The 24,926-nt window shown below is 48.6% G+C and overlaps 2 protein-coding genes and 1 long non-coding RNA gene across 4 annotated transcripts; 1 reads left to right on the top strand and 2 right to left on the bottom strand.

Moving 5' to 3' along the window:
* Nucleotides 1-406: 406 nt before the first annotated feature.
* LTA (lymphotoxin alpha) lies at nt 407-2,770 on the bottom strand. 2 transcript variants are annotated; one of them, XM_086705888.1, is made up of 4 exons: nt 2,403-2,770; nt 1,889-1,996; nt 1,697-1,802; nt 407-1,453 (listed from the first exon to the last, which is right to left on the bottom strand). In XM_086705888.1, the coding sequence occupies exons 2-4, from the start codon at nt 1,985-1,987 to the stop codon at nt 1,041-1,043; spliced, it is 618 nt and encodes a 205-aa protein (XP_086562014.1). In that variant the 5' UTR covers nt 1,988-1,996; nt 2,403-2,770; the 3' UTR covers nt 407-1,040. The 2 variants fall into 2 exon arrangements, with proteins under 2 accessions (XP_086562014.1, XP_025773079.1); XM_025917294.2 differs by lacking the exon at nt 2,403-2,770 and having other exon boundaries at nt 1,889-2,011.
* LOC147580848 (uncharacterized) lies at nt 2,025-19,385 on the top strand. The gene is made up of 3 exons (XR_015250741.1): nt 2,025-2,139; nt 17,428-17,538; nt 18,263-19,385. It is a non-coding gene; the product is annotated as an uncharacterized LOC147580848 (long non-coding RNA).
* On the bottom strand, nt 15,235-24,325 carry NFKBIL1 (NFKB inhibitor like 1). Its single transcript, XM_025917081.2, has 4 exons — nt 24,154-24,325; nt 23,483-23,759; nt 16,223-16,444; nt 15,235-16,042 (listed from the first exon to the last, which is right to left on the bottom strand). The coding sequence occupies exons 1-4, from the start codon at nt 24,208-24,210 to the stop codon at nt 15,459-15,461; spliced, it is 1,140 nt and encodes a 379-aa protein (XP_025772866.1). The 5' UTR covers nt 24,211-24,325; the 3' UTR covers nt 15,235-15,458.
* Between the last annotated feature and the right edge of the window lie 601 nt (nt 24,326-24,926).

The raw sequence follows: 24,926 nt of genomic DNA, 5'->3' as shown, positions 1-24,926 counted from the left end.
ACTCCTCAGGGCCCTTGTACAGCCATGTCTTCCAGAGGATCCCCATGTCCACCCCCATGGTCCTGAACACCTTTGGTGTGATCACTTCTCCCTAGAGGCCTCCTGTAACCCCCTTTCCTCAGAGCCTCGACATGTGGCCGCATCTGCCAGTGGCCCCCCTGACCTCCACTCCTCCAGACCTTGGACCCCCATGTTTCCCTTTTCTTCCCAGCTTATCCTTTGGTTTCCCTGCAGTATCTCTGGTTGCCTCACCTCTATGACTCTACCACATTCCCCCAGAGCTCCGTAGGCCCCTTTATCTCCTTGTATGCCCACAGTTTCTGTCTCTTCGGGGGCCTCTGTCTTCCTTCTGTCCCTTAGAGACCTGGGAAATTCTCCCCTCCCAGACAGACAGACATAGACAGCATTTCAGAGAAAAGAGGTTTATTGGGCTTCATTGAAGGTGCAGATGTCTCCTCATGGGGTGTCTAGTCAAGCAGTGGCTGGATGTTAAGAGTTTCTTTCTGCCTTCTAGAGCTCCCCGGGGTCTCAGATTCATTTGTTTTCTCTCTCACTGGGTTATCCTTATGCTGATGTTCTCTGGCTCTTCATCTCTTGGGTGTATCTCTCTCTCTCTCTCTTCTGACGGCCCTCTATTATTCCCTTCCCTCCATCCTCCATAAATAAATAATTTAATTTTTTCCCTTTATAAATAATCCCCCCTCCCCTGCCTCCTGTCATCCACTCAAGCTCCTCCATGTGTCTGCTCCCTCCACGTGCAAGGCCAGGCCTTCCTTAGATGGGCAGGACAGATGAAGAGCTCTGGGTGGGAATTTCTAGGCAGACTTGAAATCCTCAGCCTCACACTGGTGTAGTTCAGGCGGGTGTGGTCCCCCGGGCTGCCTAGAATTCCTTCTTTGGAAGCTCCAGGTAACATGAGCAGGGGAGACTTGAGACACGTGGAATGGTCGAAAGAGGTGTGGTGACACCCTTGAAGTGGTCAGCATGGAGGCAAAATGGGAGAAGGTCTTGAAACCAATTAGTTTTCTTTCTGGAGATTTCTACAGAGCAAACGCTCCAAAGAAGACACTACTGGGGCTGAGGAGTAGGTGGGAGATGCCATCTGTGTGAGTGGATAGCTGATCTCCCTGGGTGAGCAGGAACACAGCTCCCTGGTACACAGAGCGCACCCAAGGTCCCTGTGGCCCTGGGCACACGGACTTCTGAGCACTGAGGAGAGGCACGTGGAAGGGGTACTGAGAGGAGAAGAGCTGGACCTCATGGGCCAGGTAGAGAGGGGTCGGGGTGGCCTTGGGGAAGCAGCCTTCCCCAGAGAAGACCACCTGAGAGTAGACAAAGTAGAGGCCACTGGTGGGGACCAGGAGGGAATTGTTGCTCAAGGAGAAGCCATGGCGGAGGAAGGCACGATCTGTGTTTGCTCTCCAGCGCAGTGAGTTCTGGGTGCTGGGGTCTCCTAGGAAGAGCCATAGGGGATGGGAGAGGTCAAGAAGCTGGGGGTCAGCAGTCTTAATCCCTGAGGAAGTAGGTGCTGGACTGGGTTCCTGGGGGGATGGTTGGGAGGACAGATGGGAGAGGGATGCCCCTGTTTTGGGAGGTGGAGAAAGTTGTGGGAGGGGTGCGGTAGATGCTTGGTTCCTTGAGGGGGTGTAGGAGGAGAGCTGGGGACTATGTGTCTGGAGGGCCAGATGGTGTTTACCAATAAGATGAGCAGCAGGTTTGAGGGTGCCTTGTGCGAAGTGCTTCTGAGGGTGCTGATAGGTAGTCCGGGCAGCTGAGGGTGAGATGCCAACACCAGGAAGCCCCTAGGGGAGAAGACGGACGAGGATGGCTCTAGGGCCCAAAGATGGGCTGGGCCACCCCTGCTGCCCCCGTTCTCCTGCTGCCTCACCTGGGCCTCAGGCGGCAGGGCCAGCAGCAGCCCCAGAAGGAGGAGGAGGAGGGGGGCGCTGCACACCCGCAGGAGGTAGAGCCTTCCAGGTGGTGTCATGGGGAGAACCTGCGGGGGGGAGAGAGACAATGAGTGGGGCGGGGCAAGGTGCAGATGACGGCCTCCTGCCTGCCCGCGGAGAGATAGCCATCCGAGAGACAGGGCAAAACGGATAAGAGAAGGGGACAAGATGCAGTCAGGGAAACCCCAAGGTGAGCAGGGGGAGACAGAAAGAGAAACAGAGACACGGGAAGGGAACAGAGAGGACTCGTGGCAGAAACAGAGAAGGTGTGATAGAGACAGGGAGAAAATGACTGATGAAGAGTCGGAGGGAGGAGAAACCAAAACCAAACCCACCAAGGCCCAGCCTCAGGCAGGAGGTACAGGAGGGGGGCCGGGGCGCAGGCGGAGGGGCAGAGTGCCCAGGGGAGTCCACCCCCCGGCAGCCCAAGGAGACGGGGCGGGAGAGTCTCACCTGCTCTGTGGGGCCCCTGGGCCCGGACGCCTGGGTCCCTTTATAGAGGAAGCTGCAGTGGCAGCGTGGCAGGCGGCGGGCGGGTTCTAGGCCCCGGCTGGGCCCGGGGAAGCCCCCAGGGCTTAGAAGATGCTGCTGTTTCAGTCGAAGGCAGGAAAGGCTGAGGCCTAGGAGTGAACCGCAGGCTGGGGGCTCAGACGACTGAGTTCTGGGAAAGGGAGTGGGGTCAGGGGAACCGTGGGCTGGGAGGGGCAGGGAGCAGGGTCAGGCTTAGGAGTTCCAGGGAAGGGACGGACAGTCAATTCGGAGAGGAGGGGGGAGCAGCTGCGGCGTGGGCTGGAGGCCCGGTTCCCTGAAGAGCGATTATATATAACACCTCTGCACCCTTGGTTGATTACAGGCTACTCTCTGTGCCCATTTCCTCCTCTGATGCCCTCATCCTTGTCCCAAACAGCTCAACTCACACTTGTCCCAGTATGTGGACTTTCCTGGTCATCTGGCAGGTTTTATATCAAGAAGTTCCATGATCTACCCCCTTGCCTGGGACATTCTGGTTTATGCCTGCTGTCCTGGTGAAAATGTTCATGGATCTCCCTTTTGCTCTCAGAAGTGTCCTCGTTTGGAAGATAAATGTTATGGTTCCCCTTCTCAGAGATGTCGTCACGTACTCACGATGAGGTCTCCTCTCACTGTGGAGGGATGTCTTCTACCTTATCTCCACCTTAGGCAGCCCCCCCCACAGATCAGATTTGTATAACCCCAAACAAACACACACTCCGGGATCAAGGAATGTAGCAACTTCTGAAGTTCTCTACAGGGAAGACTTTGGAGGGTGGTGAGGGGCTGGAGGGTGGTGAGCTAGGATAAGGTGGGGACAACCACAGGACTTGTCTCGAAGCTGCATTTGCAGAACCAGTATTCTGTTTTAAAATTGTTAAAGATTTCCCCTTTTTAACTTGGGTGCAGTAAGGTGCACACCTCTTAAATTTACAGCCTGTTGAACATTTCCATCTGCTGATAGCCATGTAGCCACCATATTTTTCAGATCCCCAGAAGGCTGTCTCATGCCCCCTCCCAGGTGATACCCTCCAAAGATAACCAACCACTTTCTGGTCACCATTGATTAGTTGTTCCTGCTTTTGTATCGTATAAATGAAGTCACACAGAATGTACTGGTTTGGGTTTAGCTTTTTTCACTCAACATGATGTTTGTGAGATTCATCCATGTGGTTGCATGTATCAGTAGTGGCTGGTTTGTTTCTCATTATGATGTCATGGTCTATTGTGTGAATATGCTCTAATTTATTTACTCATTCTTCTGTGGACGGACATTTGGTTTGTTTCTAGTTGTTGGCTACTATGAAAGATATTGATATGAACATTCTTTTGTTTTTATTATTTTTTTTATTTTTGTGAGAGAGAGAAAGTTCGAGCAGTGGAGGGGCAGAGAGAGAGAGGGGGAGAGAGGGAATCCCAAGCAGGGTCCTCACTGTTAGCGCAGAGCCCGACGCGAGGCTTGAACCCACGAACTGTGAGATCATGACCTGAGCTGAAGTCAGACGCTGAACTGACGGAGTCACCCAGGCACCCCTATATGAGCACTTTTATACATGAGCCAGTTTTCACTTAATTTGTAAGTATGAAAAGCAAGATTTCTAAAGATGATTTTATCCATGTTTCATAAGATTGAGAAAATAACAATCTGCTATGTCAAATATCATCATTATTATTTTTATTATTTAAAAAAGTTTAGGGGCGCCTGGGTGGCGCAGTCGGTTAAGCGTCCGACTTCAGCCAGGTCACGATCTTGCGGTCCGTGAGTTCGAGCCCCGCGTCGGGCTCTGGGCTGATGGCTCAGAGCCTGGAGCCTGTTTCCGATTCTGTGTCTCCCTCTCTCTCTGCCCCTCGCCCGTTCATGCTCTGTCTCTCTCTGTCCCAAAAATAAATAAACGTTGAAAAAAAAAAAAAAAAAAAAAAAAAAAGTTTAGGGGCGCCTGGGTGGCTCAGTCGGTTAAGCGTCCGACTTCAGCCCTGGTCACGATCTCGCGGTCCGTGAGTTCAAGCCCCGCATCGGGCTCTGGGCTGATGGCTCAGAGCCTGGAGCCTGTTTCCGATTCTGTGTCTCCCTCTCTCTCTGCCCCTCCCCCGTTCATGCTCTGTCTCTCTCTGTCTCAAAAATAAATAAACGTTAAAAAAAAATTAAAAAAGTTTAAAAATTTTTATGTTTGTTTATTTTTGAGAGAGAGACAGAGCATGAGCAGGGGAGGGGCAGAGAGAGAGGGAGACATGGAACCTGAAGCAGGTTCCAGGCTCTGAGCTGTCAGCAGAGAGCCTGATGTGGGCTCGAACCCACAAACTGCAAGATCATGACCTGAACTGAAGTTGGACCCTTAACTGACTAAGCCACCCAGGCGCCCCCCTTATTATATTTTTTTAAGTTCATTTATTCTGAGAGAGAGACGAGGGAGGAGAAGAGAGAGAGGGAGAGAGAGAATCACAAGCAGGCTCTGCACCATCCACGCAGAGCCTGATGCAGGGCTTGAACCCACAAGCTGAGATCATGATCTGAGCTGAAACCGAGAGTCGGATGCTTAACTGACTGAGTGACCCAGGCACCCCAACTATCATTATTTTTGTTGATGTTGTTATGCTTTCATTTTGAGGGTTTTGAATGGCTAAAGCCCTCCCACTGTGGCATTGGGCATATTGCTGTTCTCTGGCACAAAGTTTCTGAGTGGTCTGGGGTCCTGTGACAGGCACATAAGTAACATTCAGGGTGTGTATGATTCATTTCTCCTGTTTTCCTCCCCTTTGCTTTTCATGCCTTCCAAACTCATCTATTATTTCTTTTCACTCTCCTTTCGCCTCTTTGCCTTTCTCTGGATTTCACAAACATTTCCTGAGTACCTTGCACAAGGCAATGAGGATGCAGACGCAAAAGACAGTCCCCTGGCCTCCGGGAGCTCAAAGACCCGTGCAGAAGACAGGAAGGTTACCAGATCATTACAACAAAGTGTGTCGGTGGGCAGCCCACAGAAAAGCCATCAAACTTGGCCTGGGGGAGGGGTGTCAGGCATTAAGTGTTGAGGGAAAGAAGATGGCGAGGAGTATTCCAGATGGAGGGAACGGTATGTGCAAGGACTGGAGGTAAAAAAGTATGAAGTATGCCAAGAGGTGCAATTGGGTACAAATAGAAGGAGCAGAGAAGAGGCTTGGGAGGTAAGCTGAGAATACATTCTGAAGGGTTTAAAACCAAGAAAAGAAGTTTTGTTTCTTTCTAATTATAATGGGGAGCCACCAACAATTTTTATTTTTTCTTTTTTAAGTGTTTTATTTTGTATTTATTTTTTTGCATTTATTTTGTATTTATTTTGTATTTTTGTATTTATTTTTGTATTTATTTTGTATTTATTTTTTTAATGCTTTATTTTTTGGGCACCTGGGTGGCTCAGTTAAGCGTCTGACTTCGGCTCAGGTCATGATCTCATGGCTTGTGGGCTCGAACCTCGTGTTGGACCCTGTGTTAACAGCTGGGAGCCTGGAGCCTGCTTCCCATTCTGTGTCTCCCCCTTTCTGCCCCTCCCCTGCTCGCACTCTGTCTCTTTCTCTCTCAAAAATAAACAAAAAATAGGGGCGCCTGGTGGCTCAGTCGGTTGAGCATCCAACTTCAGCTCAGGTCACGATCTCGTGGTCTGTGGGTTCGAGCCCCGCGTCTGGCTCTGTGCTGACAGCTTGGAGCCTGTTTTGGATTCTGTGTCTCCTTCTCTCTCTGCCCCTCCCCCATTCATGCTCTGTCTCTCCTTTCTCAAGAATAAATAAACGTTAAAAAATTTTTTACAAAAAATAATAATAAATATTTATTTTATTTTTGAGAGAGAGAGAGAATGAGAGCAAGAGGGGGAGGGGCAGAGAGAGAGGGAGACAGAGGATCCAACATGGAGCCACCGACATTTTTAAGTGAGACAGGGACTCACGCAGATTGGTACCTCAGAAAAATGAGTCTGGAAGCTGCATGAAGAATGGACTGGGGTATGGGAGTTAGGGGGCTGGAGGCAAAACCAGAAGTGGAGCCTTGTTAGGAGAGTTGTGCAATAACCTAGGAAGGAGATACAAGAGGCAGCAGCAGGAGGATGGAAAGGAGAGTTTTTTTTTTTTTAATGTTTATTTTAGAGAGAGAGACAGACAGAGAGAGCGTGAGAGGGGAAGGGGAAGAGAGAGAGGGAGACATAGAATCTGAAGCAGGCTCCAGACCCTGAGCTGTCAGCACAGAGCCTGACGTGGGGCTCGAACTCATGAATGGTGAGATCATGACCTGAGTCGAAGTCGGATGCTCAACCGACTGAGCCACTCAGGCGCCCCAGGAGGAGAGTTTTTGAGGCAAAATCTGCAGGTCTTGGTGGCTGACCAGATGTGATGGAGGAAGAGAAGCCACAGATGCTCCTTTTAAATATCTTGTCAATATGTTGGCTGGTTCTTATTCTTTTAACCTATTCTCTCTTATGTCCCTGTTGGTTTCCCTCTTGGTCCCTGCTCTTTTCCTTTTCTCTGTGTCCTTTTTCCTCTGCGTTCCTTTTTCTTCTTGTCTCCTTCTGCCTCTCCGATGGTAGGAGCCAATGGACTAAGAGACCTCATTTATATTAAAATATAAAACAATGTTGCAATTAATGATGAGAAACTGAGATAGGGAGAAACAGGTCAGAGAGGAAGACTGGGGCATTGAGGGATAAAAAGGGGAAGGTGAGAAGGAGTGATGGGGAGACATGAGAGACAGAGAGGAAGGAAGGGCAAAAACTGGGCTGAGGCTCAGTGTCACGGGCATTTGTGATGTGCTGAAGGGCGCTCCTTGCGATGGGCCAATCTTGGTTTCAATCTCAGTTTCGGAGGTTGTGTGAAATTCGGTTTCTTTCTTGGGGAGGCCAGCAGTTGGTTTGGGGCTTTCCCTGGGTGGGAGGGGTGATGACTAGAGTCTTGTGCCCCAAACTCAGGGAAATACAGTCTCTACAGTGGGCTCTGTGGAGAAACTAGTGAAATCTCTGAGGCCTCCAAATGAAGCTGAAATGACGTTAGCTTCAAACTTGGACTTAGCCTAACCACCTAAGTTGAGATTTAATAAGTTTGACCGTAACTCAAATTTAACCTCAACCCAAATTGCAACCCAAACTCAACCCTAACCTCAAATCTAAACACATCCCAGTAAAATGAACCTGAAAGTAAACTTAGCCTCTAAACTAACGTAACCTTGTTTCCTATAGCTAAATCTTGAAATCTACTCATCTCCATACCTGACCCTATAGTTAAACCTGACTCTAAAGGTAAGTCCAGTCGAAGCCACAGACCTGAAGCTGAGCTTTCTCCTGTTTCACCCCATTATTTATCCATCCCTCCATTTAAGAAATTTTCATTGGGGCCCCTGGGTGGCTCAGTTGGTTAAGCATCTGACTCTTGATTTTGGCTCAGGTCATGATCTCACAGTTTGTGAGTTCAAGCCCTGAGTTGGGCTCTGTGCTGACAGTGTGGAGGCTGCTTGGGATTCTCTCTCTTCCTCTCTCTCTCTGCCCCTCCCCCGCTTGGTCTCTCTTTCTCAAAATAAATAAAGAAACTTTTTAAAAAGTTTTCATTACGTGCTGGGCACTGTTCTAGGTAGTAGGAATATGGTGACAAACAAATCGGACATCCTAGCAAGGCAGAAAGGAAATAATACTGAAGAAGTCAGTAAGTAGTGCTATGAGGAAATAATACAGGGCATGTGATGAATGGCAGAGGACTACTTGAGACACAGTGGTCAGGAAAGTCCTAAGTAAGTGGCATTTAAGCTGAGACCCAAATTACAAGTAAAAGTGACCAGGTGAAGGTTTAGGGGAGAAGCATTCCAGGCAAAGGGAATAGCCTATTGCAAAGGCTGGAAGGTAGAAATGAGCTGGGGGTGTTGAGGAACAGAAAGGAAGCCGGTGTGGCTGGAGCAGAGAGAGAGTGGGAAGCAGTGCGGGATGAGGTCAGAGAGAGGAGGCAGGAGCCAGATCACACAGGGCCATGCAAAGGGAGATAAAGCATCTGGCTTTTTTTCAACCATGGGAAGCCTTTGGAAGGTGTCAGTGTGTATGTGTGTGTGTGTATTAGCAGGGGAAGGGGGGAATAGGGGATGTGGAGGAGGAGGAGGAGGGAGGCAGAGGTGATTGGATTTATATTTTTATTTTTAATTTTTTGAGTTTTATTACAAAAATGTTTTTGAGAGAGAGCCAGCTTGCACGTGCAGTCACCTGAGCAGGGGAGGGGCAGAGAGAGAGTAAAGAGGGAGAGAGAATCTCAAGCAGTTTCCACGCGAGGCATGGTGCCCCTACGTGGGGCTTGTTGAGGGGCTTGATCTCATCACCGTGAGATCATGATCTGAGCTGAAATCAAGAGTCTAACACTTAGCTGACTGAGCCACCCAGGCAGCCCTGGATTTATGTTTTTAAAAGATCCTGTGTCTAGACTGGATTGTAGGAGTAAAGAGTGAAAGCGTGGACACCAGTTAGGAGGCAATCGCAGCAATAGCAGGAGAGAAGATGGTGGCAGCCATGAAAATGGAGAGAAGTAGATACCTTTGGGATATGTTTCAGGGGTAGAATTGCCAGGACTAGATGATAAATTGGATGGCAGGGGAGTGGGGGTGGAAGATGGAGAGACAGAAGTGGATTCTGATGGGATGGGAGAACCAAAAGTTCAATTCTGAATAGGTTAAGTCTAAATCTTTGGGGCAGACATCCACGTGGAGATGTCACTTGGCAGTGACATAGGAGTCTGGATTTCAGAGGCAAGGTCAGAACTAGAGAGACAACGCTGGGAGTCATCAGCATGAAGATGGCATTTAATGCCATGGAACTGGAAGGGATACCTTGTCTTGTGCATCCTCTTAACACCCCCTTCAAGGTATTTATGTTTTCCCCCTCATAATAAATGTTATGTACCTTCCATTTTATTTTATTTTATTTTTTTTTCAACGTTTATTTATTTTTTTTGGGACAGAGAGAGACAGAGCATGAACGGGGGAGGGGCAGAGAGAGAGGGAGACACAGAATCGGAAACAGGCTCCAGGCTCTGAGCCATCAGCCCAGAGCCCGACGCGGGGCTCGAGCTCACGGACCGCGAGATCGTGACCTGGTTGAAGTCGGACGCTTAACCGACTGCGCCACCCAGGCGCCCCCTTTTTTTTTTTTTTTTTTACCTTCCATTTTAGATTCCAGAAGCAGGGACCTACCTCCTGTTTCCAGAAGCAAACCCCTCCAGACTTTGTCGTCTTCTCCTGAACTCTCACTGGGATCTAACCTCCCTGGATTAGATTCCTTACACCACAAGGACACTTCTACCAATCAATTTTTCACAGTATTCTGTGGAATTCCTTATATATTCTAATTCTCTGTTTCATTTTTGAAAGAGTCTTCCTCTGGCAGTATTTACCCTAATGATGCTCCTTCTCTTTTGTGGTGAAGTCTGCTCTTTCTTCTACCCAATCACTAGGAGGCAGGGAGCAGAGGAGACACCATGATTCTGCACCACTGATAACCTCCTTTTCTTCTCTTGAAGCCCATGCCTTTCGCATTTGCCATGCTCTATCTGCACAGCACAGTCTTTTCCACCAACATCTTTATCACACTCTTAACATCTTTATATCTAGCTCAGTTTTTCTTCGTATCTCATCCCCACCAACATCTTTAGAGAGTTCAAAACCACACAGATGAGTCTCACGCTCTGTCCTCTCAGTGCTTCAACTCTCAATTACAACAGCTCTCCAGCCTCTTTCCCTACTTTAGGCATCCATGAGCAAGGTTGTCTCTCAAACCTCAGCCTCACTTGGAAGGGCTACATCTTTGAGATCTTGAACTCTGAATTCTTCCTCTCATCACGACCACTCCGCTTTCACAACCCCAACTCTTCCCTCCCATCAAATTAGTTCTCCATTCTCACTAAGACTTCCAACCCCTCTTCTTTCCTTGTTTTCCTTGTCAATTTGGTTTAACTTGCACTGCATGGTCAAAAATTTCAACTACTTTCATCAGCACTTAAGAATCACTTGGCGTTCTACCAAGATGACCTTGAAAAACTTGACTTGGGTAAACTCAATTGTTTCATTCTTGGGGGCTTCTCCTGGGCTGCCAAACACCGCAGGAGGGAGTCATGTCACCAAAAGGGGCCGTCTGCTAATCCTGGCCATCTAATCTCAGAACACCCTCAGTGTTTCTTAATCCTTTCTTGATTCCCTGTTATACCCCTGCAGGCGTTGTTCTAAAAATCCGTGCCTCTTGACCTCTTTACTTTCAGTTGGTGATACTATCATCTATTTTATTGTGCTCAAGGCCCACCAAGCTGGATGTCTTCACGTCCTTCTTTTCCTTCACTTTATTTACATTTCATCTTTCTTTTCTTCTGACTCAGAGAAGGACTCTCCTGTCCAAGGCTGATCCTTTGCACTGTGTATTCCACTTCCTCTGTCTTTACTATATTCTTTCCCCGCTTACATCTTTAGTATCTTTCTCTCTTCATGCACCTTGCTTGCATTTTACAAACATGTTTTTGTAATATTGTAATTTCTTGTAAATAAGAAAATCCTTCCCTGGACTCTGTTTTTCCTTCAAATGTCCATCCCATCTCTCACTTTCTTTCTCTGTGTGATGTCTTCACAGACTAGCCCCTTTGCCCACTTTTTTTGGGAACTGGTAAAATTTTCTTTATCTGTAAAATTCGTGGGTTGAAGCAGAGATGATTCTTAGTTATCTTCCACATTCACCATTCTATGACTTTGTACCTACCACCTCCCTTTCCTCACCTCCCACTCATTCCTCAACCTATGTAAAGTGATTTCTGCCCCTTTGGTAAGTGGAAACTGTTTTCTCAAAATTTGTAATTGTCTAGTTCCTGAACCCAAAGTATCTTTTCAACCTTCCCCTACTAGACCTCTTTGAAGGATTAGATGTGGGTGCCCTGTCTCTGCTTGGCACACCCCTCCCTTGCCCTACTCCTCTTTCCCCACCTCCCCCCTTTATTGATTCTTCTTGCGCCTACCATCTTCAGGGGCTCTTCTGGTTACCCTCTCTCAGGGATCCTGTCCACTTAGGGGCTCAATCTCCACTAGGAAGGGAATGATGCTCAAATCTACCCCTCCAGCTCAAACTTTTCTCTTGAGCTCCAGACCCGCTTGCCGGAAGTCTCCAACCTGAGTGTTATGTTAGCATCTCAAATTCAGCAGGCCTTCTTTGAGCACTTTATTACTCTAAGCATTACTTAGGGTAATTACCTGTAGTTGTTACTTACATATTGTTTATTTTATTAGAGTGTAAGTTCAGTGAAGGCAGTGAGTTTATTTCATTTAAACCCTTTGGGGGCGCCTGGGTGGCTCAGTCGGTTGAGTGTCCGATTTCGGCTCAGGTCATGATCTCACGGCTCGTGAGTTCAAGCCCCACATCGGGCTCTGTGCTGACAGCTCACAGCCTGGAGCCTGCTTCAGATTCTGTGCCTCCCTCTCCCTCTGCCCCTCCCCCACTCACATTCTGTCTCTGTCTCTCTCAAAAATAAATAAACATTAAAAATTTTTTTAAGTAAAAAAACACCCTTTGTTTTGCAGAGTACCCTGATCCTATCCGGCACTTAATAAAATTTTATTGATTAGGGGCACCAGGCTATTCAGTTAAGTGTACAACTCTTGATTTCAGCTCAGGTCATGATCTCAGTCATAAGCTCGAGCCCTGCATTGGGCTTTGTGCTAGGTGTGGAGTTGGCTTGGGATTCTCTCTCAAAAAAAGAATTATTGATTCAATGTCTGAAACTGAATTCCTTATCTTTTCCCTCAGCCAGGTGTCTCCTTCTAGGCGGAAGGCATCATTTTTCTAATCCCCTAGGCTCAAAACTCAGAGTCACCTAAGATTCCTCTTCCCTCAGTCCCACCATCCCAGGAGTTGTCTTGTGCTAATGACTTACCCTTTCAAAGTTTCTAAGATCTGTTTCCTCCTTTAATGCCATTGTTACTGGGGCCTAAGTGAAAGTACACAAGTTTCAGAGTAAGATGAGCTTCGTGCTAATTGCACTACTTTTTGGAAGTTCAGTACGTTTATGAGCCCTTGGTTTCTTCTTTATAATAGAGATCCACCACCCACCTTCTGAACCGTTTTGGCAGAATTACTCATGTTAGGAACATGGCAGGTGTTCACCGAATGATAGTTGTTTTCTTCTTTACTCTTTGTCTGTAACCCCTGCAGCACTCTCGTGCTCTCTCTCTTCTGCACAGCTGTCACTATGGCACACAGGATGAAGGCCCAAATCCTTCACCTTGGCCTTCTGCGGTCCTTTCTTCAACACGTGCACACTCACACCTGTGCTCTGTCTACCTCACGACATTCATCTTTTTCCTCAATACGCCGTTTTTTTGACTCCTGGCCTAAGCTGAAGCCATTTCACTTATCTACAGAGCCTTCCCCACCCATAGAAGTTGTACCTATTCACCAGCACCAGCTCAAATGCCCTCTTCCTGCTCAGAGTCCGCCGCCCCCGTGCTTTAGGATGGAATGCACCTTCCCCTTTCTGTATCCACCATGTCTTACGCTATAAGATTTACTCAGCACCCTGCCCTGAGTCACAGTTAGGTGTGGGCCTGCCTCCCCTGTGGGACTTATATTGAAGTAGGTTGGGTTTCTTTCGGCTACCTGATGCTCAGTTGAACTACACTGAATAGAGTCCCTCCCAAACCCTTTTCCTAACTTAACCCAAACCTGCCGCAACCCCAATTCCCCACCTGACACTCTTTTTATCTTGCTAGTCTTGTTCCCTAATCCCGTTTTTCTTTTTTTTATTTTTTAAAAATTTTTTTTTTCAACGTTTATTTATTTTTGGGACAGAGAGAGACAGAGCATGAACGGGGGAGGGGCAGAGAGAGAGGGAGACACAGAATCAGAAACAGGCTCCAGGCTCTGAGCCATCAGCCCAGAGCCCGACGCGGGGCTCGAACTCACAGACGGTGAGATCGTGACCTGGCTGAAGTCGGACGCTTAACCGACTGCGCCACCCAGGCGCCCCCCTAATCCCGTTTTTCTAACTGAACCCCAATGCATCATCCTTCACTGAGAACTGATTCCTCCTTCCAGCTCTCGAGAGCAGATACACTCACACCTCCCCAGTGTTTCACGGGAGGCACTGAGTCATCCCTTGGGGACCCCTGGGCCTCCCTCCCTGCCCCCATCACAGTGGACAGGATGCCTGCTGCCTGGCCCCAGGGGGTCAGAGGAAGCCAAGGCCTCTAGGGCTCAGTATTTTTATCAACCTAGGAAGCAAGAGACACAGAAGCGGAAACCCTGTGGTCAGAGAAAGTGAACAGCCCTCATCTCAGGGGAACCCCCAACAGGGCCGGGGGCCAGACACCAGGGAGGGACGTTGAAAAGAAGGAGGTTTGGGGGGCCAGGTATCAGGGCTTATCTTGCTTTGGTTTTATGTAACTCTGGCAGAAGGGAAATGACTTGAAAACCAGAGAAAAATCTCCTGGAAGAGCAAATTCGGACACCAGAAGTTTCTATTGCTTACCTGTCAAGCCCCAGCTTCGGGATCCTAACCCCAACTCCCCCCGACAACAAACATGGGCTCTTTGCATGCCACTTCCGAAACCTCCGGCCTGTGAGAGGAACCGGACGCCTGGGTTGCTCACAGCTCGCCGGCTCTTCTCTGAATCACAGCAGCTTCCTCTCACAGGATCTTTCTCACCAGCCCTTCCTCCTCCTGCCCCATGAACAGTTGCCTGGTCCCTGCGAGGCCTTGGGTCTCTGAGCTGTCTTCTCCCAGGGTCTTGCGCCCACCCCGTGTGCCCCTGCTTCCACGGGCTTCCCCTCCACCTCCACGCCCGGGACTCTCCCGAGTACATGGGGCCTCCAGATCTGAAAAATAGGTTTCTGACCCGTAAGATTCTCTGCAGTAGACCTGTGCAGACTGTACACGCCAGCGCATGCCTGTACCGTCTCTTCCTTTCACGGAGTTCCCTGTTGTGTCCTGGGGAATGGAACTGGGCTTTGGTACTGTCAACAGCTTCCTCTCCCTCCAACCCCCAGGACCTTTTTCTCAACTTCAGGAAAAGATACCTATCCGGAAAGCCAAGCCTGGACTGCCCAGAGATGAAGCCCGGGTCTGGGGTGGGGGCAGAAGCTGGGTAGAGAGGAGGATTGGGGCCCTGGAGGTAGAGAGATGGACTGAGGAGCTAGAGGGGAGATAGCCTTGGGTGTGGATCCCTGGTTGCCCAAGAGCAGACAACCCAGGTTACATAATTTGGCTCTTTCCACCTCCCTCCCCGGCTCCTAATTTTAGCAACCGAAATTCCACTCCCCCACAGGGCTCTTCCTCTGTCCGTTCTGCATGTATCCCGTCCTCCCACAATCTCCTCATGGCCCCCAGCTCCAGCTGCCCCCAACTCAGAACGTTCAGTGACTCAGCAAAGGGAAAGCCCTGTGCCGGGGGAAGGGGGTGTTAAGTAGGGAGGAGGATGTGGTTCTGCCCCGGGGAACTGGGGAGAGGAGGGAAACTGGTTTCGTTCCCTTTTTTGCCTCTGTTCACATCTATTTCTCCAGTCACTGCCTGCAGAGTAGAGGAGCCCAGCGCAGGGAGGGGAGTGAGACTGGGGGGCAACATGGGTCTTCTCCGGGCTGCCTAGGTATGGGGGTGGGCAAGCAGGGCCTTCCTGCCTCCGGCTGAGAGCGCGGCTCAGTGTGTGCGTGCGTGTTGCAGGTGTGTAGGAGCTGCGGGTTTTGGCAGGCGGGGTGGGAAAGGAGATGTCACGTATGATGAAAACCACAGCAGTGGAAAAAGGCAGAGGAGACACTGGGAGTGAGATGTGGAACCAGGTCTTATTAGGAAATGGAGGAGTCAAGGAGCAGTGGCGGTGGCCCATATCCTCCCCACCCCCACTCGTTACAAGTTTCACTCCCACCCCATATCCTTCGCGCGGGGCAGCATCAGCCTCTTCCTCGTCACCCCCGCCCTGACCTGCCCCTTACTACTGCCCTGCCTCTAAGGCTGCACTCCCTGCAGTTTCTCACTCTTTCCCTGGGGTCACTTGAGGGCCTCCGCGTGGCGATTCAGGGCTTGAGAAAGGGCCGTCACAGCTCCCATCACGCGGCCCAGCTCCCAGGTCTCAATCTGGCTTCGGAATCGCTGCAGGAAGCGGTCAGGGTGCCAGCGGACCTGCTGGACCCTCAAGTACCTCCTCAGAGCCCCCTGCTCCTCCAAGGGGGGGCCCCTGGCCACCAGGGCTGCAGCCATGGCCTCTGGGTCCCCTCCCCCAGGGCAGGGCCAGGGCACATCACCAAAGCGCCAGAGGCTGCCCCTCCCTGCTCCTCTTGGGTGCTCTGCCCTGGGCCCAGCCCTGGCCGGCTCTGGCCCTCGGTCCCCACGAGCCTCCTGTGCCCTCTTGGCTCGGCTCTCACGCAGTTCTTCCTCCTTGGCCCGGGCTCGCTCTCGGAAGAGCCGCTGCTCCTCCTCCTGCTGTCGCCAGTCGTGACCGGAGCCCTCAGCCCGTGGGGGTCGGCGGGCTCCCTCTGCCTCGTGCTGCTGCTGCTTCTGGGCATGTTCCCGGGCCAGGCGATCTGACCAGGCTGAGAAGGACTCGGGTTCCTGGGTCTCATGGGAAGCATCATCTGTTTGGGAGGGCAGGATGGGGGTGGTCGGGGAGATGCTGTGAAAAGGTGACAGGCAAGAGCGGCAGGGAGGTTCAGAGAATGGGGGCACAGGAAGCCAGTGGGAGCACCCATGCGGTGGGTACAGGAAAAGCAGTCAAGGGGAAGAAGGGCAGCTATGGATGGGAACGGATTCCTTACCTTCAAACCTCCCGATGACCTCCTGCCACTCATCCTCCAGTTCTCCCTGCAGCTTCTGCCTCCATTCCCGCTCCTTAGAGGCCTCGTCTTCTTCCTCTTCTTCAGCAGAATCCCAGGGAGGTCCCCAGCCCAGAATTTGCCCAGGGGTCTCCCCATCCTTATTCTTTATTCCCATAGCAGATGGGCAGCGGCTCAGCAGTGGCAGGAAGAAGTCCGTGTAGGCTGTTGGTGGGAGAGCAGTGAGCAGAAATTAGCTGGGACTCCCACTCCTTGGCAGGCTGCCATCTTGAATCCTGCTGGTCACTCCCTCCCTTGGTCTTAGAGCAACGGAAAGGGTTGCCCACATGGAAGTCTCCTGGGCATTAGGAAATCACGGTCACCGACAAATATCTACTGATAGTTTACCACATGCGTGATAAGTGTGGTAGTTTACAATATTATGACCTATGTTCCCACAAACTGTTTCAGTGTCCTGGGAGTTCTGCTATGTTAAATGACATTTTCTAGTCTGCGTCCAGCCACCTTGGGCAATGTCAAAAACCTCTAACTATGTACTTCGTTTTTAGTTTGAAAATACTGTCACTTTATGACCCTTACTGTGTTTCTCATCCAAAACTAATTCAGACTGGTTAAATACCTGTATGTTTTTCTCTGTACCATTATAGATATACAAATAAATAAGAGGTGCCTTTGTACATGGCTTTTTTTTTTTTTTAAAGTATTTACCCATTTTGACAAAGACAGAGACAGCGTGATTGGGGGAGGGGTAGAGAGAGAGGGAGAGAGAGAGAATCCCAAGCAGGCGCCACACTGTTAGTGCAGAGCCTGATGTGGGACTCCATCTCATGAAACCATGAGATCATGCCCCGAGCCCAAACCGAGAGAAGGATGTCTAACTGACCCGAGCCATTCAGGAGGCCCTTACGATGCTTTTCAATGAACTGAGTAAAATAAGTGTTTTCAGGGGAATTTCTCTCAGCCAACCTCATATGGGGCATACTGGAAGGGGGATTGGGAAGTAAAGGGAAATGTTCCCAGGAACAGAGCAAGGTTGTTCCAAATGACTGCTGACCTAGGGCAGGGGAAAAGGGCTGACATAGAGGGTCCCACCCAGGGGCTGGCTGACAGGAGGCTGGGGGTGAACAGCAGAGGGACTGACATTCCTGAACCCCCCTCTTCCTGAGCCCTCACTGCATCCACTCTAGCATCAGCAGAAGGCCATGCTGCTCACTTCACTACCAACCCAGCCCTCTACCCCTGGTCAAGCCCACCCACCATGGCCACCAAGCACCTCTTCACTCCGGGGACAGAGGAAGGTGAGTGAAGTACCCTCCCTTCCTATGGACCTACTTTCTCTCCCTAGGGCAGGAGGAAATGGGCCGGCAGTCCTTAAATCCTTATTTTGTGGTGCTGGGAAGTACTGGCCACCTGACAAAAGGATGGGACAAGGGAAGGATTGTCCTGTCACTGCCAGGAAGGCAGGAAAACAGAATGGGCCAACCTGGGCTGGCCAAGGCCCATCACCCCCCACCCATCACCTCTTGGTGCATCTGAGCGCCGCCCAGCCCAAACCATATCAGGATGAGGGAAGGGGGTACTTATTACTGATGTGACTGGTCACAAGCCCTCCCAACTTGTCCCATCCAGCAAATACCTGGTCCTGTCTTTCAACTGTTTATTCCCCATTAGGGTTCACAGCCGCGGGAGGGTGGGTGGGTGCTCAGACTCCCATAGGAGGTTTTAAAATTCATAGATTTTAAGGAGTAAGGCCTCCAACTAAAAAACAGGGCAAGTAAAATATGGTACAGCATATTAAATAGCCACTAAAAATGATGCCTGTGTGAGGAAAAAACTGGCTATAAAACCATACATGGGATCCAGTCACAACCATGTGAAAAAAAGAGGCCAAATCTTATGGTTAAAAAAAATAACTAGAAGGAAATGTGTAAAAATTCTGGTTTCTGTGTGGTAGGACTATGGGTAAATATTTTAATGTAAACAGGATACAACTGATGTGAAAAAATTTTTCTCTTTTTAAAGAATGAAGAATAAATTTAATCACTGTTAACAGTTTGCTGTGGTCCCTTCCAGTCCTGTCTTGGTGTGTATAAATGCATATATGGGCGTCTTTTTTTCAGAGGTATGTGACCATGCTATTTCTATTGTTTGGCAACTTGCTTTTTTCACTTAACGTCTCATTTGTATTTTTCCACAAGAGTATACACAGCCTACCTCATTCTTTTTTATGACTGTGTAGTGTTCCGCTATGCGTATGAAACAAACATCTCCCACCCCCAGTCAACAGACTTTGTTTCCAAAAATGTTCAGCCTCCTACATAAATCTCTGTGGACAAGGAGTGGGGTAGATTCTCGGAAGTGGAATTTCTGAGTCAAAAAATGTGCGATTTTACTGAATTGCTCTCAAATTTGTGCCAACATACGCCCTGATACAGAATATGAGTGCCTGTGTTGTCCTTTACTAAAGTTGAGTATCACCAACCCACCCTTTTAATTTTGCTCATCTGACAGAGGATAAGATTTCATTGTTTTTTTTTCCTTTTTTAATGTGTTTTGGCCCACTCTTTCTTCCTTTCTCTTTCTTTCTTTCCTTGTGTCCTTCTTTTTTAAAAGATTTTGTTTTTCAGTAATCTCTACACCCAACATTGGCTTGAACTCATGACCCTGAGATCAGGAGTCACAATCTCTACCAAGTGAGCCCGTCAGATGCCCCTGGCTCTTTATCTCTTTTGTGAATGACTTGTTCATGTTCTTCATCTACTTTTCCCCTGGAAATTATACATGTAGACATGAGAACTCTTTATACTTTGTAGTACACTTTGTATACGTTTATACCTTGTGCCAAGTATTTGTAAATATTTTCTCCCATCCTTAGAAAGGTTTTATGCAGTTAAATATGTATCAATATTTTCTCTCATTGCTTTTGGCTTTACGTCATCCTTAGATAGGCTTTCCCCACTCTAAGATTATAAAAATATTCTCTAGTGTTTTTTTTCTACTAATTTTTATTTTTAGAAATCCAAACAAATTTAAAAAGTATAGTACAATAAGCGCCCCCACTCCTCCCACAAGGTATGTTACTGTTCTGTCATTTTTGCAACATTATTTTGTATTAAAGAAATAAAGTATCATAGGTAAAGTTAAAGCTTTCTCTAATATTGCCTTCTGAATATTATTCCGCATCTGCCCCTCACCGCCAAAGGAAATGTCTCCTGTGAATTTGCTACATACCCTTCCTGTCATGTTAAGATATTTAAGATGCTGTAATTTATTTATTTTAATTTTAGAGAGAGAAAGAGAGCGTGTGGACAAGCGGGGAAAGGGGCAGGGAGAGGACAGAATTTTAAGCAGACTTCATGCTGGTCGTGGAGCCTGACATGGGTTTCAATCCCACAACCCTGGGATCACGACCTGAGCCGAAATCAAGAGGTGGATGCTCAACTGCTTGAGCCACTCGGTGCCCCCGTTATTGATTGATTGATGGATTGATTGATTATTTTTGAGAGAGCAAGCACGAGAGAGTGTGAGCGTGTGCACGCACAAGTCGGGGAGGGGCAGAGAGAGAAGGGGCAGAATCTGAAGCATGTTCTGTGCTGCCAGTGCAAACCCTGATGAGGGGCTTGAACCCACCAACCATGAGATCATGACATGACTTGAAGTCGGATGCTCAACTGACTGAGCCACTGAGGCGGGCCTCCGGTAATATACTTTTGAGTCAGGGGTGAGGTAGGAGTCCTTTCCTTAGATGAACCAAATACTCCAAAATTGTTTCTTAAATAGCTCACCACCCACCAGTGATTTGAAATGCCACTTTCATCATCAATTTAGCAGTACAAATCGACTTCCCAGGGTTCTTTAATATGTTGTACTTTAATATTGAGAAAAATCTAGATGAAAAAAAATTTTGAAGTAAAAACACGCTCTGTGTCTTAGTGGTGGAAGCACTGTTCTTCCCTTCCCCATAACAAGGCATGATTTCTATTTTAACATCACGTTCACACTCACTGGTCCAACACACTTGTATTTGGGGAGCCTAGGTGGCTCAGTCGGTTAAGCATCCAACTTCGGCTCAGGTCATGATTTCACTGTTTGTGAGTTCGAGCCCTGCATCGGGCTCTGTGCTGACAGCTCAGAGCAGGCAGCCTGCTTCGGATTCTGTGTCTCCCTCTCTCTCTGACCCTCCCCAGCTCATGCTCTGTCTCTCTCTGTCTCAAAGATAAATAAAAAACATTAAAAAAACCACACCAATATTGTAAGTTTATACTGAGTGATGGTTGATAGAGGCACAGAGGAAGAAAAGGTAAAAGTGGGTAGGGTGGGGACGCCCGGGTAGCTCAGTTAGTTAAGTGGCCAACTCTTGATTTTGGCTGAGGTCATGACCTCACCATCCGTGAGCTTGACCCCACATAGGGCTCTGTGCTGACAGTGTGGAGCCTGCTTGCTGTTCTCTCTTCCCCTCTAGTTCTCTTTGTCTCCCCCACTTATTCTCTCTTTGTCTCAAAACAAACAAACAATTACAAAAACAAAAAGTGGGCAGGGTGGTCTGAGAGGGCTCCAAAAAGGAGGTGGGGCTTATGTTGGGCTGGAAAGGGAGGATAACTTAGCAAAGTGGAAATGAGGTGGATGGGAAGGCAGTCTTGTGAAAACATGCCTGGGGTCACTGAAGACAGAGCTGGGTAGCTGGAGTTGCAGGTTTGTGGTTGTGCCATGGTAGGTAAGGCTGAAAGGCAAATGGAACATAAACCAGATGGCTCAGCTATCTGCAAAACGGGCCACCGCTTACACCTACTGTGTAGGTCAAAGTGAGTAATAGGTGGGCGATGTCAGGTACTGTGCTGGCACAGAACAGAAGTACAGTAAATGTTACATAAAAAAAACACACACAAAGAAAACAGGCTGGCTTTGGACTTGATTGTTTTCGCAAAGACCGTTTCTTAGTGTCCACTAATTCTTGTTGTACGCAGAGAATGGTTATTGTCTGACTAAGGTGTGTTTATACGGGGGTCTTTGGCAGCTAAGACCACTTCCCCATGAGGTGATGGGTCCCAAAAAGAAGTTACCAAAAGCCATTCACTGGCTTCTCATCGGTTGTGACCGCGCAGCCAGACAATCCAGCATGAACTGCCTCATCTCTCACCTAATGTGGGAATGGGAGAAAACCTCCCCTCCTCAGGGGATCCTGGGTCATTTCATCTGGTCAAAGGAAATATTTGCATTTTAAGACAGAATGGTCTCTAGAGCAGCTCAAAGCTGAATGAGACAGGCCATTTTACCAAAGAGCCAGAAGGCCACCTGGTGGCTGGACTGTCAGGGGAACAGGAGGAAGTAAGGCCCGAGAGGACACCACAGCTTGGGAATGACCTGAGAGCAGGTCCCCCTTAGGAAAGACAACAACCTGTCAGTTATGAGATTTCAAAAAGTTCCTGAACTTTCTGGGCCCTGCTTTCCTCATCTGTAATGAGATAATAGTGTCAATCTCATATGCTTCTTAGATGTCAATACGACGAAGGAAAATCCTGCCACGCTAGGAGGTAGTTTTATTACTCAAAAAGCCATAATTGGAAAATATGAGAATAAAAATAACAATGCTTCTCATCTAGTGAGCGCCAAATCTGCCAAGTACTTGCCTCATTTACTTGTCACAGCTTTCATTTTAGAGAAGCAAGTTAAAATATAAATAATAATAATAATAATAATGATAAAAAAGGCAAATTAGGGTCACGGAAGTTAAGTTGCATGTTCCTGTTACACAGCCGGTAAAGGGTAGAGGCTGAACTTGGAGGAGGTCTGGGATCTGCCACAGGGTCCTCTGCTCTCTTGCCACGTATAACGTGAGCTGTCAAATTAGATGCCTGCATTTTGCACACCTGCTCTTTTTGTTTTTAACAAAAAATCTGAATATGCCAGCCTATCTCATTATGTTAAGGGGAATTAAAGGTTTTTTTTTAATTTACCATATGGGGAGAAGTTTTTGGGGTGAGAGGTTTCTGTTGGGGAGCTGGAGGATGGTAATAGCAATCAAACTGAGTTAAGGTTGTTCATTCCAACCCAGATTTTCCTCCAACGTTCTCACTAGGAAAATCTCTAGAGGGTTTTATTTTTCTAAGGGCTATTATCTCTACTGAGCTGCCTCCGCTGTCAATAGGTCCCCACCTGAAACCCTCAGTGTCAAAGGTTTCTCAGAACTCAGATGTTTTTGGGACTTGGTAGGGCTGACCTGAAAGTACATACATTGTATCTTAGGTAGCCGAGGAGGGCCTGGGTAGCTCCGGTAACCAAACACGTGAAATGTTTCTGCAGTGTAACGCCACCAGTAGGGTAAAAATGAATGATAGATAGTCTCCCTTTAGTTCAGGTTAGGTTTTCTCTCCAAACGAGTCTGGTGGCTGACTGATGAAAAATGTTTGGCTCTTAGTGTTTTGAGTTGCAGAACTGAGGCTAAGGGAGTATGGATCTGCTGATAACGGAAACGACGTCCAGCATCTACTGCATGTTAATCACAGGCCAGGTGCTCTAACTGCATATGGTGTCAGTTCATTCTCAAAACATACGTGACTGCATGGGTGCTTTGAACATGGGCACTATCATTGTATAATTCTGTAATGTATCACACAGGATAACACAGTCGTTACAGAGTACAGAGGGTCTAGCTAGGCTGCCTGGGTTATAATCCCTGCTCTACCACTTTGTCGCTGGGGGACTTTGGCAAGTTATTTTACTTCTCTGTGCTGTTTTCTCATCTGAGAAATAGGGGATAATATTAATTCTTATAGTTTCATAGGGTTGTTGGGAGGACTAGATGAGTGGTTTTGTGAGAAGTACTGGAATATAGCAAGAGTTATTTAACTCTTTGCACGCGGGCAAACTAAGCCTCAGGGAAGTTTAGGAAGTTGCCCAAGAATACTCAGCTGTTAAATGTGGAGCTGGGATTTGAACCTAGGCAATCTAACTGCAGAACCTACCCTCTATCCTACTTTTTGTACTGCAGGCAAACAACCAGTCAAGACACACAGTAGCTACTAATGTAGAAAGATGTGAAAATTGAAGTTGTTGTTTCGAGAATGCTGGGATCTTCAGAGAATGAATGGTAGCTCAGTAACCTAAAGGCACAAATGACTGCCACATGTCAACGTGGACAGCTACTTTCCTCTGCATCGCTAGCTTATTTTTCATTTGTTGGCTTTCATCTCCTTCCCGTTTAGTTAGTCGCTCATGACCTTGTTCCCCACCAGGCAAACTCACCATCAGGGCCCTGGCGGGCAGCAGCGTGCAGCGCCGTGTCCCCGTGGCGGTCCTGGTGGGCAGGGTCAGCCCCAAGCCGAAGAAGCAGGCACAGGGCAGGGGCATCGTGCCGGGCACAGGCCCGGTGCAGTGGTGGGGGTTGCCCAGCATCTACATCAAGGCCCGGGTGTCTCTGGAGGAGGGCTTGGGCCCGGACCAGCCGTCCTGCAGACAAGTAACGACGGAAGCGACGCTCTCGGCGTTGGCGGCGGGAAGTGGAGGCCATGGAAGTCTTGGGCTGAGGAAGAAGGAGAAAAAGGCAGCAGTCAGGGCCCCAGCCTTGCCTGGTCCCTCCCCCACCATCCCTGACATTCCATCTTGTTCCTCCCTTCGGTTCTCCTTCTTTTTGCATCTTCAGGAACAGATGAGGCCTATCCCAACGCTCATCCCTTAACCAAATGATAGGTTTGAAAACAATTTTGAAGTGGGCTTGGGTCACAGACATTTTTAATGTAAAATTTGAGAAAAGGATAAATAATTGCTTTTGAGGCTCACTAGCCCAGGTAAGTTTTAATACGGGGCTTTGAAAAAGACAAATAAGGAATGATGGGGGACATTTTAATCAACAGAAATCTGAATTTAAAAGTCACAGATAATTTCAAATAATGATCTAGAAATTGAATATAATCTACCCGGCAGACAGATGTGGAGGCTTCTCCCTCTGGGACCTGGGGGGAGGGGTTACTCATCAGACCTGCCCCCCGCCCCCCTAAGTACCCCCAGAGCTGTAGGCCCGAGGCCTGTGTTTAAGACGCTCGGAAGAAGGGAGGCGGGAAGGGCGGAGACACTGTAGGCTGGCGGAAATGGCGCACGCCGAGACGCAGGTAAAGGGCGGAAACGCACTTGGAAGGCACGTTACCGGATGTCCTCTCTCTCCAAGGGGAAAGGCGGGGGGGGGGGGGGGGTGTTCCCTCAGTCTGGCCTCGGGGGGAAACTAGGGGAACTTAAGGTAAAGGGTCCGTCTGAAACCGTAAGAATGGACGGTAAACGCGAAAAAGGAGCCGAGCAAGGGAGGGTAAGAACGGTGATTTAGAGATTTAGCTTCCCCTCCCCCAACAGGGAAGAGAGAAGAGATGGTTCAGAGATAGATAAGAGAGAAAAAACAGGGGAGATGAAGAGGATTAAAAATCATGGTGAAAATGGAAAACCAAAACTAAAACCACGGTGAGGCCAAGAACTGGGACAAATCAAAAAAGACATGTGTGAAAGACATTGAAAAAAAAAAAAAGTGGGGCGCCTGGGTGGCTTGGTCGCTTGAGCGTCCGACTTCGGCTCAGGTCATGATCCCACAGCTCGTGAGTTTGAGCCCCACGTCGGGCTCTGTGCCAACAGCTCAGAGCCTGGAGCCTGCTTCGGATTCTGGGTCTCTGGCTCTCTCTACCCCTCCTCCACTCATGCTCTGTCT

The sequence above is a fragment of the Puma concolor genome, chromosome B2 (genome assembly GCF_028749965.1).
Source record: "Puma concolor isolate L17-30 chromosome B2, mPumCon1.1.hap2, whole genome shotgun sequence".
NCBI lineage: Eukaryota > Metazoa > Chordata > Mammalia > Carnivora > Felidae > Puma > Puma concolor.
Note: the sequence above shows the minus strand (reverse complement) of the source record. Positions and strands in the feature narration are given on the sequence as shown.

What these genes read in the sequence shown, in the direction of transcription:
- LTA (XM_086705888.1), bottom strand. Translation starts at nt 1,987, where the DNA reads ATGACACCACCTGGAAGGCTCTACCTCCTGCGGGTGTGCAGCGCCCCC. An exon ending in CCCTGCCGCCTGAGGCCCAG is followed by an intron (nt 1,803 to 1,888) that starts GTGAGGCAGCAG and finishes CTTCTCCCCTAG; the next exon opens with GGGCTTCCTGGTGTTGGCAT. An exon ending in ACCTGCTGCTCATCTTATTG is followed by an intron (nt 1,454 to 1,696) that starts GTAAACACCATC and finishes GGCTCTTCCTAG; the next exon opens with GAGACCCCAGCACCCAGAAC.
- NFKBIL1 (XM_025917081.2), bottom strand. Translation starts at nt 24,210, where the DNA reads ATGAGTAACCCCTCCCCCCAGGTCCCAGAGGGAGAAGCCTCCACATCT. An exon ending in TGCCCGCCAGGGCCCTGATG is followed by an intron (nt 16,445 to 23,482) that starts GTGAGTTTGCCT and finishes TCCCACCAACAG; the next exon opens with CCTACACGGACTTCTTCCTG. An exon ending in GGTCATCGGGAGGTTTGAAG is followed by an intron (nt 16,043 to 16,222) that starts GTAAGGAATCCG and finishes CCTCCCAAACAG; the next exon opens with ATGATGCTTCCCATGAGACC.